At 43.7% G+C, this 12,429-nt stretch overlaps 2 protein-coding genes across 2 annotated transcripts; both read right to left on the bottom strand.

The window, feature by feature from the left end:
• Window positions 1–188: 188 nt before the first annotated feature.
• smtna (smoothelin a) lies at window positions 189–4,083 on the bottom strand. The gene is made up of 8 exons (XM_053411771.1): window positions 3,919–4,083; window positions 3,286–3,374; window positions 3,078–3,153; window positions 2,868–2,996; window positions 2,716–2,773; window positions 1,994–2,114; window positions 1,721–1,872; window positions 189–1,568 (listed from the first exon to the last, which is right to left on the bottom strand). The coding sequence occupies exons 2-8, from the start codon at window positions 3,370–3,372 to the stop codon at window positions 1,421–1,423; spliced, it is 771 nt and encodes a 256-aa protein (XP_053267746.1). The 5' UTR covers window positions 3,373–3,374; window positions 3,919–4,083; the 3' UTR covers window positions 189–1,420.
• A 1,402-nt stretch (window positions 4,084–5,485) lies between these two features.
• slc35e4 (solute carrier family 35 member E4) lies at window positions 5,486–12,017 on the bottom strand. Its single transcript, XM_053411626.1, has 3 exons — window positions 11,884–12,017; window positions 10,396–11,006; window positions 5,486–8,405 (listed from the first exon to the last, which is right to left on the bottom strand). Exons 2-3 carry the CDS (start codon window positions 10,985–10,987, stop codon window positions 7,882–7,884), a joined length of 1,116 nt encoding a protein of 371 aa, XP_053267601.1. The 5' UTR covers window positions 10,988–11,006; window positions 11,884–12,017; the 3' UTR covers window positions 5,486–7,881.
• Window positions 12,018–12,429: the final 412 nt, after the last annotated feature.

The following is a 12,429-nucleotide window of genomic DNA, read 5'->3' as shown; positions in this document are numbered from 1 at the left end:
AACTGATCATCTGTCCCATATCAGTGACACATCAATCTGGTATCGGTGCGTCACTGATGGGGAGAATCGATCAGCATGAGTATAAATTAAGCTTCACTCTGGCGAGGCGCTCGCGGGGCGCAACAACACAGACACCATAAACGATCTAATGTGATCAATAAAACAACACAATAAAACCATCAGTCGTTTATTTGCATTTGTGCTAGTACATTGTAAAATTACCTTTTGCAGAGATTGTGTTGAAAGTATGTTCATTAAATGTATATTTTGAGGCATCATGTTAATATGGTGAGTTTTTTCCTGATTCCTCAAGTCCCCTTGTGATGCAATGCATGGTTTTCAGCCTCAACATTTATTGGGCTACTATTTAATGCAGTGGCTCTACTCAATATACGCAAGTGTTTTTTTAGATCCGCTTATTTATAATTAAAAGTCTTAAAATAATAAGTTATTGAGCAGGATTTCATTGTAAGTTATGCATATGTCCATGAGTCTGTGTCGAGAGAAGCTGGTGCAGTAATTCCATGAAGCCGTCCTATTAAAGGAGCATTCCAGCTGATAAAGTTGTGGGCCCCAGAAAGGTTTGCAAGACAGGATTTGGGTTAAAATTCTAAAAACCCCTGATGACGACACAAGGGTCATCATCAGAGCCTCAACAACAACAGACACAGAAAACATCATAAAAAGGACAAAACTAGAAAGTGGAATTATGAAAGCAAGTTTTTTCAGGCTGTGTTTATTCACCATGTTAGTGAAGTGCCCATTCATTCCTCCCATATTCATTCGACACACATTTAAACCACTCACACAAGGTGTTTGTGGATATCTTTAAAATAAAACAACAACATCTATTCCCTCCAAAGTTACTTTTCTGACTATATTATGAATTATGAATTTATCAATGAACATAACATCTGATATCTCAAGAGAAACTGCGTAATAATGAAATGGATACGTAGTAAATCTGTCTTGGCCCTAGGGCATCATCATAACATTTGTTCCCAGATGCTCCATGGCCCTGACTGGGATTAATGCAGATGTGTAATCTCAGTGGAATGTACTGATCCTAAGCACCATCTGTCCACTGAGAGCACACAGACAACCATAAGTCCCTGCTAACACACACACACACACACACACACACACAGACACAGACACACACACACACACACACACACACACACACACACACACACACACACACACACACACACACACACAGTACAAATACGTTAGGCACTTTACATTCATGTTCGTATGGGGCATCAGAGCTGAACACTTCGAACACTTAACCTTTTACCCCTTGGCAAACTGACAAGAGTGCATGATATAATCTTTTGACCTCATCTTGTGCTATAATGTGTGTTTCGATTGAAACTCCATCGAGTCATGCATGGCTGTGTCTGAGTGTCCCGGGAGTCTACGGCTTCTTTTTGGTTTTCACCAGGCCTTTCTCCACCAGGCAGCGGTAAAACTCCTGGATGTACGTGTACACACACTTCCAGTCGGGCTCTTTCATCCGGACTAAATCATCAGGGTCCAGCAGAGGGGGGCAGCCTGCCAGCCTCCTGCAGGCAGAGAGCGAGAGTCACTGACAAACGACTCGAGGCAAACAATGACACAAAACTGTAACGCCACTTTGTCCTTATTTGTGATTTACTACCGGAGCTCATTCCAGACAAGATACTTCTCAATGGTCATATAAGGAGTGAGCGCTCACTCTGCAGTGTCGAAAGCCAGCTGGAAGTTTTCCCTGGGCTTGTTGGGGTTGAGGATGGAGTACTCGAACGCATCGGGGAAGAACCGGTGCACTAAGGCGCAAAAGGCTATACCGTCTTTCCAGCTTGAGGAGAAGTTCTGGATTTTCACCCCCTGTTTCATACACCAGAGCGAAGTCAGTTTAGGAGAAATAGAATAGTGGAAAAGAGTGAGCCATAAGGGACAGAGCTATGTATAGCTCCACAGGGCAATAAGAGAGTCTGGGTATATTTACCTCATATGGCTCTGTTTTGGCCCTGCACCAATCCAGAAGCATCTGTTTGACATTTTTAGCATTGGGTACTGCAGCAGCAGCTGGACATGTCTGGACCGGGGCTGCAGCAGGACTGGTCTTGCTGAGGAGAGGACACGAAGATGTATCTCAGATAGTCAGGATTTAGCAAATGTTACTTTAAGCAGAATAAATGTCCCCCCCAACCTTTTGGGTGAATTAGGTCACTAAATAAATATACAAGACGACTGCGATGAATTAAATTTGCAATGTAGTAAACAAACAGCTAAGGCAACAACTTCCATTTTAAAAGTTACCAAACAATGAAATTCATGACATGGAAGAATACATTTTCCCTCTAAGACTGAGTAATGATGGAGAGATTGTCAGAATGAGAAGGTTTAGTTTTCCAAGCTGGTAACAAATCAAGCATTGCTGTAGATAACCCACTGACCAGATTCAATGATGCATATGTCAGTCGGATGGAAGTTGTATTACACAGCAATTGGTAATTATCGTTGCTGCAGTACCATACTTTTATTTTTGTTTGTGTTTGAAAAAGTGCTCAAACATTGTGTTAATAAAAGTTGTGAAAAGAAGTTGAATTTGTAGGAGCGTCTACACGAATCCTTTCTCTGTGCACATATGATTTTATAATCATCCTTTTTACAGTTAATGCAAAAACTGACCACGCAAAAATGTTCACGTGCTGAAATGTGACTCACCTGCCTCCCGTCCTGTTGAAGGGAGCGGAGGCTGATGGAGAGGACTGACCTGTCGGTTCTAAAAAGAGAATATCAGCAAAAGTAAAACATTGAGTATTACAAATTCACAGGCAACGGAGGTGTGAGAGATTATTTGTATTAACCTGACTCACTGTTTGTTGATGGCTGCTGGTTCATGGACGCTCTGCCTGTGCTAACTGCTGAGCCGGTCTTCGCTCCTTTGCCGAGGCCCTGCTGCCTCAGGTCCTGCTGCCTCGCCCCTCGCTCCTGCTCCCGTTTATCTGATCACAGATGGTTGGAGAGTTTAGAAAACAGGCAAAGCCTCAGGGGAGAATGTGGCCCACGGCGTCCTCAGCTTTTACCTCTCTTCTTCTTCAGCAGGTCTCTTAATGCAGCACGAATCATTCGTCTCTGGTCGAAATCTGCTGCGTCGTCCAGCTAGAATATATAAAAAAAAAGGAAACCTCTAGAGTGCCAAGCTGTTTATTCTCACCGTGCCCTTCAAACACTTTGGTCAAATGATCACCACGTTTCCATGACACTCTGGTGAGAGATCAATCGTTGGCTCACCATCTTGTTGAGAACCTCTTCATCTTCAACTGCAGCCAGTTCCTCACTGGTCACTGCAGCCGACCCACCGTCTGTTTTTTCCTCCATGTCTGAAAGTCAACACATAAACACTCTTGACGTTTTAAAAAGTGGACTCTGACTTTTCAAACATTCAAATGGAACGACTTGGATTCAGAAATCAAAACATCCATCAGGACTGGATGTGTCTGAATCACTTAAACAGACCAGATAGTGCTCCGGTGTTTACACTGAATAACCGCACAGCATAAAAAGCCTGCAACTGTTCAAGTCGCAGTCTTCAAATATAAACAGTTGTGTGAGTCTTGACAGAAACATACTGAGCGTCCATGCAAAAAGAAATGTGTTTGTCTTAGTGAAGTAGTGCTCAGTGTATCGCAGCAACAGGCTGAGTGCAGCAGAGACGGAGCAAAAGCACGTACAAATATAGTAATGTAGTGGAACGAGAGCATTACGACAAGCATCTGATAACAGCGTGAAACTATGTGCTCAGACACAGAGGAGAACGAGATGATTCAAAGCTTAAAAACACAAGATTTGGGACAATAATGCAACATAGAATGTGGATTTAATGGTTGTGGTTTTGTTGGCCCGGTGAGGTGCAGTGTCACTCACCTGTTGATGGGGTCTAGTGAGTCTCTGGGCTCCTCAGAAGTCTTCAGCGCACTTGTCTTGCAGGGCTGTGAGAGCTGAGGTCTGACATCAGACCTCTCACCACAGCGCGGGATTCCTGTTTGGAGAGCGAGAGGAGGTCGCACACAAGAACCACCCAAGATGGGAAGAAGGTGCAGGAGGAGGAGGAGGAGGAGGAAGGAACACATCAGGTCCAGGTCCATCAGTCTCGCCTCCTCTGGCCACTGCATCCTGGATGGATGATGTCATGTGAAACTTTATCGGGCCTTCCCTCAGCTACACTCTGTGTTTTTTTTAGTTGTTCACACATTTGGCTTGGTCACAGTTCGTTTGAAGGAGTCGGCTGCAGGAGAATAATTTAGTGAGAAATGAAGGAGTTAACAAAGGGAAAAACTCTGAGCGCTGCCTTATTCAGGCAGAAATACTGACCAGTGAACTTTGTTTAGAGACAAAGGAATTTGTAAAAGTGAGCACACACGCACACACACACACACACACACACACACACACACTAGCTATAAGTCACAGAGTGTCCTCAGGACAACCCCCCTCAGTCTGTCTATGCAGGTGGTGAAAAAGAACATTTTGTCTCTAGAGATCTCGGGACATTGGGTCTGTCCTGTCTGTCTTTTGCCGCCTTTGTAGACGTTAGTATTTTCTCCTGTTTTATCATCTGTCCTCATCTCAAACCACAGTGACTAGTGGCCCTAGGTGTCTTGACCTTAATGACACTGTGACATTTTCTTAAGTGATTGCTTGAATAAGGCAGAACTCTTCACTCTTCATGAGGAAGACGTATGAAAGTATATGATCCAGCCCAAGAAATAAAAGTTTTCTGAAGTGCAGGGTTCCTGCACACATCATCAGTCCTGTCTTTAAAGCAGAGGAGCAGATAAATCAGAAATAAGATAAACTGTGCCACCCAGTGGTGAAAATGCATAACCACTTAAAAATAAACAATTGAGCTTCAGTGGGCTTTTTTCTCAACATTTCACTTGTCACATTAAGAAAGAGCAAATTACTCGATTATAACCAACATAAACAATTCCAGGATCATATAACTGGAGAAGCTCAACTGGATTCAGTCAATTTTGTTTTTTTCATAATTTTCTACCTGTTCTGATAGGAGAAAATGTATTCTGTTTCAAGATATGATTAATCATATCACATTATGAATTAAATATGAACAAAGATGAAATCCTGCTTTTCTGTGATGATTGTTTTTTTCTTTTGTACTGTTGGTCAGACACAACTGCTATTTAAAAGATGTCATCATGGGCACCCATACCATACTATTTGCTATTATTTTAGACATTTTATATACAAAACAGTTAATAATTTGATAAACTCGCTGTCAATTTTTAAGACAATAATTGTAACTTGCAGCCTCGAAGGGAACTTTAATCTGTAATAAATGTCATCGAAGCGTAACTGATGCTTTATGTACAAATTCGAAATTGCTTTGAAATGTCAAGATTTATAAACATTGGTTTAAGACATTAACAGTAATAAGGTGTGAGACAGTGGTGGTAATTCATGTAAAACTCAGTTATGAGGTGTTTGTTATTGTTTATTGTACCAGTCAGTTTATTTGTATTCAAGCAATTGGGGATCATGTGAATCGTCCATATGTTGGCCTCTAATCAGAAGCACACTCTCACCTGCTGTTGGCGTTCAAAGTATTCCCAAACAATTCAACAAAAAAGAAAAACAAGAGATTGGTTCACTCTTTCCTCTTCTACAGTGTGTCCAAATAAGGCATGAGGCAAACGTTTCATTCTTGAACCAGTGTAGCTTAAACCAACCATATATTACTATAAAATACATAAATATCATAAAATAACTATTTACATCCAACTAGCTTTGCAAACAATCAAAAACCAATATATATATATACACAGGAACCGTAGGCTCTGAAGACACAGGCGTCTTCTCACCATGTCAGTGCAACTGTCCCTTCGCCCCACACTCATTATTTCCTCAACATGAAGTCCTTGAGACTTGCCCGACACCAGACTGAGAGGGTAAAACTGAAAATGAATTTAAAATCTGTTTTAAAATATGCTGATATCTGCGCTCAAGTGACTCTGTTGACACATTATAACCAAACATCCACAGGCTGGTTTAGTGTGGCGGTTGAAAACCTGCTTGCTCTTCATCCAATAATTAATAATAAACAAACACAGGGGCATGAGGTCATATTTAACAGATGAGGTATTCAATAATGTTAAACCCACAATACCAATCATCAAACAGCAAAATAAAAGCACTTCATATCTTTCTAACATTTTCAACTGACTGGGGATTAATTAAAGAAAAGGTCCAAATATTAATTCTCAATTACTAACAATGCTCAGGAAAATGAAATTTTAAGAATGGCACTATTGAAATACATTTTAAGTCTGCGATATATATATATATATATATATCAACTAAAGATCTTTCACTATACAATCCTACATAGTTATTCTTATGGCAAAGTATACAGAGGGTATGAAAAGTGTCCAAAACAAAACACATTTAGAAGTATGGCTTCGTTGTTGTTGTCGAAATGAACTCGACATGAGTGACGACCATGTTCCCTCACTGAAAGAACCAGTTATTACAACACTGATAGAACCAGCATAACAAAAAAATAGGTTTCAAAGTAAACATTTGGCATACCATATATGTTGGAGGGAGTATGAGGGGCGTCATGCTTATCATACCTGACTTGTTCTTCTAGAGAGGTATAGAAGAGGCTAGAGCAATCGATAAATTCACGAATGCATGTAAAAGACACTTGAGAACAAAAATGTACGCATTATTAAGCCAATGATTGCTATATTCACTCAAAAATAAATATTTTCTCCCACAGAAATATTTAAAAGGGGGTTCAAATGAAAGCACATACAGAGAGAAAACATAACACTGTCCAGCAGGAGTCAGCCTTTTGTCAAGATGTGCTGTTAAACCAACTTTGTGTCGCTCGCAAAATCTACACTCTACAGACGAGTGGCGGGGATGGAAGAGGCTACCTGAAAGGTCAGCTCGGTCGTCTCTTTTCTCGTCACCCTCAGGGGAAAGAGTGACAGCTAAAGTGGAGTGACACTCCTTAGAGAACTCGTGGAGCTAATTATCGAGCTGCGGTAAAAGACTGGAGTAATTGGACTAATTCTACTGGGAGAGACCTTCCTCTCAAGCTGGGAGGAGCAGAAGATCTCGGCCTTAATTGGGCAGCGACAGGCGAGGTTCAGAGGGGGAGGACAAAACACAGAGCTCGGGCCTCTTCTTAAAAATGTGCTTCAGTGGAGGAGAAGAGGCGTCTCATTGCACAGGTATGTTGGCTTTGACAGTCGTAACAGCAACAGCTGCAGTGTCCTTATTTGACAAGCTTCCTGCATCACATACCAACAAAAACATGAAATCAAATGTTTTTAAAAAAGCTGCCAAACAACCCCGGGTCCCCTACCATGACAGGGCCAGGTGAATGTCAGGTAAAAGTACCATATATATATATTTTTTTCTTTCTTACTAAAAATAGTGCCCACTCTGAGGCTAACAATGTCCACGTCAGCCACTGAAAGTCCTTGATTAGAGCCCTCTGTTAATGAGACTATTTCACAGTGTAGTGTGAGTGATGGTGTGGATACCCCGTGAGGTGCTGAACAGTTTAGTGTGCTCTTGCATGCATATACCGACACAGGTTAGGTACAGATGAAGGAGGGAAGTTAACCATCACCGCGAGAAATAAAAGGCAAACTTCTCTTCTCTGAGGCCTGGAGTTCTGTGTGACCAGAGGAGAGATAAATTGGAACAGTGTGGAGGTAAAAAATAATAAAGTTGAAATAAATGATCTGTAACATCATCAGTGTTAATGGCCTTATAAGGTCACACTCCCTCCAGCCAGGGTTTTTAGCTATTTTTTCCCCTTCAGCATATTACTCTCTCCTTCATCCTTTCACCTCAGTCCATCTTGTCTTCTTCTTTGCCGTCTGATCTCTGCTGATGATACGTTGGTTCAGACGCGCAAGATTCCTCTCCACATGCACCGTGACCGTCCACCTGTCCGGACACTTTCGATTTGGCCTTGTGTGCGTCAAAACAGCTGACGATAAGCTCAGAGTTCTGATAGATGAGCATGCCGGACAGCGTCAACACCACTCCCGCGCAGCTGAGGGCGGACAGTTCGCTGCCGAAGAGCAGCTGGGACAGCAGCAGGTTCCCCACCACGCTCAGGTTGCCCAGGATGTGCAGGGTGACGGCAGAGGTGAGCGTGATGACGCAGGAGCTGGCCAGGTTGTACATGACTGAGCCCAGGCAGCTGAGCAGGATGAAGACCCACAGGTGGCGGTCGTAATGCATCGGCGATTCCATCAGAGTCCAGTTCTCTAAGGCCAGAGCCGCCACGGTCAAGATGCAGAAGCTAGGAATGGACATCAGGTAGAGCAGGAACACAGAGTTGATTTTCTCCTCCTGAAGTAGGATGCCTGATTTAACAAAGGCACATACACAGAAGTTATAAACATGAGTGGAATGGAATTTTTGAGACTTACAAAACACAAACACACTCTTCTGGGTTGAGGTGATGTAACAGAAAGTTATTGTGTTTTTCTAGTCAAAGTAACAGCAGCAGACTTCAAAAAGGTGAGAGTGAACTCCGGAGTGGACAGATAGCAGGAAATGGAATTATGCAAAACTCCTGTTTGAAAAGTATAAAATGCCTTCATGTCTGGACACACATCTTCATATGAAGGTCATATATATATAAGGTAAAGTGGTGAAGCAGCTCTAACGCTGTTCACAGACTGTAAACACAGACCGAGGCATTGACTCCTTTAACCTTTAAACTAAACACATCTGAAGTGTGTCAGAAAAATTGCCCGAGGGGAAACTGTTAACAACAACAAGCGAGAGAGGGTTAAAATAGCTCTTTGAAACTTGAGAAAACATCTCAGAGCCAGATTGGATCCTCAGGATTGATTTTAAGTGTTGGATTAAAAATAAAAGAAATGTGTAGCAACTTTCCTTTGCTGGACCTTGTTTTAAAATTCTGCTCCAAAGAAGATCATAATCTTCCCTCCATGTTCTCTCATTAAGGCTTTGTATTAAATAAAGCAGGTAACTTTACGAACTCATCTGCTAGTAGCCATAGTGAAGTATTTGAGGATTTAAAAAGATAAACCTATGGTAACAAGCTCTGTACCTCGAGGTCCGAAGTCAGTAGCTCTGAGCGAACACGAAATATCTGCTCCTGTATTATCTAACTAATTAAAGAGGGGGCCTCATTATATTTTTAGAAACTCATATCTCATCTTTCTTCTCTGACATCTACAGTGTTATTAAGACTCATGACATTAAAGAGACTAATCCACTGCACAGACGCACATATTAAAGCAACTACGACAACAAATGCTTCCCTGAGAGCGGAGAACATTCGCTAAATGAGAAGTGATGGCAAACCATGTGATATCAATTCAAGAAAGTCTCTTTCCAAGAAAGGTTCACTTCAACTGTGGCCACATCTTCAGTCTCACCATGTTTTCAACCTCTGCCTAGGAGGTCATGTTTTCCTCCCTGTCTGTTTGTTTGTCTGACAAAGGGATTTCCATGAAACTTGGTAGAAGGATGGGACATGGGCCAAGAATGAACTAATTCAATTTTGGGATGGATTTAGACAAATGGCTGGATCCAGGAGATTTTTACTTTCTTTAACTTTGCGAGAATTTTCATAGATTCTCTAGTGAATAATTCATGAATCTTGATGGGGAAAAGTTGGATATTTATGGAAAACAAGAGTGTGCAAGTTGGTGTGGCTTGGTTGAATTTAAGGGTGTTTGTGGAGGCTTTGGCAGAAGTATGCACTCTACTAACAATACTGCACTCTATGGAGTCCTGGGTACATATAATTAACAACAGATAAACTGTCAATGAATTTCAAGATGAGGTCTCTGGGCCACTCAGTTTATTTGGGGAATTTGAAAACCGGAAAATTAGTCGGTAACAAAGAGAAACTTGAAAAATATGCTGGCTTCCATGAAGATTGCTTCATGGAAGCAGCTGTAACAAGAAGTTCAGGCCTTCTAAAGACTCCTGTCCCTCAACAAACAAGAGAAGCATTCATGCTCAACTGATCAGCATGTAATTTGGATATACAGAACCTCTGGCAGTTATACCTCATAAACACATACACATTTTTTTATTATGTTTCCTAAGTAACCAGAAAATGTGCAACTGTGATATTCCAGCGTAATGTGTGGGTGTTACTGGACCCAAGAGTGATTCACCGAAACACTAAAAAGTTCCAGGACCACAGACCGCTGTGGCGTCCGGGGGAAAACACTAAAATATCCTCTGATGTCATGAGGAATTTTTCCAGTTTAAAAATAATTTGAACTACCTCGGAGGATTAGTTTCTACAGCCTGGTGTTGACCTACAGGAAAGAAAAAAGGGAGCTGGCCCAGTAAAGAGGTACTCACTCTGCTGAATGGACTTGACACCCCTCAACATGGTCGCAGCAAACACAAAGAAGCAGCCGGTCTGGTCGTACTGGACCTCCCCCATGATGCTGAAGGAGGCTCCCAGGCAGATGGGCATCATGGCTGTGTATTTGAGGATGTGATGGTGCTTGCCCAGTATCAGGGCGGAGATGGCGAGAGTGAAGAGCGGAGTGGTCGTGTAGATCATCTGTGCAAACGACAGCTGGACCTGGTTCAGGCCCATGTTCCCGAAGGCGATACTAGCGCAAAAAGTCAGACTCAACAGGAACACCTTGCACTTGGCGTTGGTGGTCAGTTCCTTCTCTGCAGCACCTTTCTGGTGGATCACCCGCAGCTTAATGAGCCCATAGTCCACCACTATGGCCGTGAGCATGTGCAGGGCGGACAGCAGCAGCGGGTACCTGAAGTTGTACACGGCGAAGATCCATTTGTTGAGGCTGGAGATGGTGGTGCCCGTCACCAGCCACACGATCACAGCTGTCAGCAGATGGAGCATCTCCGCAGGGGGCCGCCTCCTGCCTCCCTCCCGCAGAGTCGCCTCGCATTTGGAGAAGCCATCGGCGCTGATCATGTTCGCATCATGGTCCTCCCTGAAAGGCAAACACATGTTGAATCACTCGGCTCTCGACCCAGACTGTGAGGTAAACATCGCAGCTGGTTTCCTCCTCCTCGAGGCTGCGCCGCTTTGTTGTTCAGCAAACCTGCACCAGCTCGGCGCCGCCCACAGACACGTGTTTCCAGTTTGCATGACGGACTGGTTGTGTAACGTAGCCCAGGTCGTGCAGGAACAGGAAGAGAGCAACAAAGGAGGGGAGGGAGACGTTTGGGGCGGGTTGGACAAATAGAACCAAAACGCGCCTACCTCTCCACAGATTGGTTATAACAGGTTATTACCCTGGTCCGCTGCGATGGACTGACGGTGACGGGACGATGCACCAAACACCACCCGCAGCAGGGTAGTAAACCAGGGGGCAACTCCTCCACTGTAACCAAATACCACACACACGACTGGGTGCAGTTCAATGGAGTTGTGGTTTGAAGCTCCGCTTTAAATAGCAGCTTACTTCAGGTCCGGAGATCCTGAGATTCCCATTTCCCAGAAACGACACAACAACACGAACACAGTGCAGCAGAAGAGGCGGCGGCGGCTCACACGCGATGTTTTCATTCGGTCACACTTGCTGTAAAACGGCGGAGAACCGGCATTTTGTTTGTTTGCTAAAATTAAAAGAAGTGGTGAGGCGCGTAAAGCTCGGCTGACCTCTGCCGCGGACTGCCACCGAACACCGGGCAGCCGAACCCGCGTTTCTGCTTCACGCTAACGTTAGCAGCTAGCTCCCGTCCGGTTGCTACCGCTCCAAAACATGCTGGCCAGCGGCGGCCGTTACTCCCGGTCTGACCCGGTGTTAGCTCCCGTTCGACGGGCGACACGTGAGCAGTCTCCCCGCTGAGCTGCATCATCTTTACCTTGTTCTCTGACGAGTCCATTGACCGCACTGACTGCAGCATCACCCCTCCAAAGGAACAAGACTCCGCCGCTCGGTCACCGCGATCAACTGTCAACTGTCAACCGAGCCGAGCCGAGCGGAGCCGAGCCGGAGCGATCGCACCTCGCTGTCATTGGCTGGTGCAGTTAAAGAGCCACGACCCTTCAGAGACGTGCAGCGGAGTTTGGAGCCTCCAGCAGATCTGGAAACATCATCATCCAGCGACACAATGTGATCCGGTCATCACTCAGGTCGAGAAACTAGCAGCATGTAGCACGATGCTAATGTTCCCTATAAAAAAATGCGAGACTTAAAGGGATAGTTCACCCCAAAATGAAACAAATCCCTCATTATCTGCTCACCACTGTGCCCATGGAGGGTTGGTGAAGTGGTACGGTCCACAAAACACTTCTCAAAGTTTCAGGGGTAAAAAGTGCCAAATCCAATACAATTGAATTAAATGGTGACCACTTCTTTAAACGTAATAAAACATGTTATATTGTATTCGCCTAAATGTCCTCTAGTA

The sequence above is a fragment of the Pleuronectes platessa genome, chromosome 19 (assembly GCF_947347685.1).
Source record: "Pleuronectes platessa chromosome 19, fPlePla1.1, whole genome shotgun sequence".
Lineage (NCBI taxonomy): Eukaryota > Metazoa > Chordata > Actinopteri > Pleuronectiformes > Pleuronectidae > Pleuronectes > Pleuronectes platessa.
This window is presented reverse-complemented; position numbering and strand designations above follow the sequence as displayed.

Bases quoted from the DNA above. Each gene is read 5' to 3' on its own strand.
- smtna (XM_053411771.1), bottom strand. From the start codon at position 3,372: ATGGAGGAAAAAACAGACGGTGGGTCGGCTGCAGTGACCAGTGAGGAA. The intron at 3,154-3,285 runs GTGAGCCAACGA...TATATATTCTAG, and splicing joins AAGAGGTTCTCAACAAGATG to CTGGACGACGCAGCAGATTT. The intron at 2,997-3,077 runs GTAAAAGCTGAG...ATCTGTGATCAG, and splicing joins CCTGCTGAAGAAGAAGAGAG to ATAAACGGGAGCAGGAGCGA.
- slc35e4 (XM_053411626.1), bottom strand. From the start codon at position 10,987: ATGATCAGCGCCGATGGCTTCTCCAAATGCGAGGCGACTCTGCGGGAG. The intron at 8,406-10,395 runs GTGAGTACCTCT...TTGTTAAATCAG, and splicing joins TGTCAAGTCCATTCAGCAGA to GCATCCTACTTCAGGAGGAG.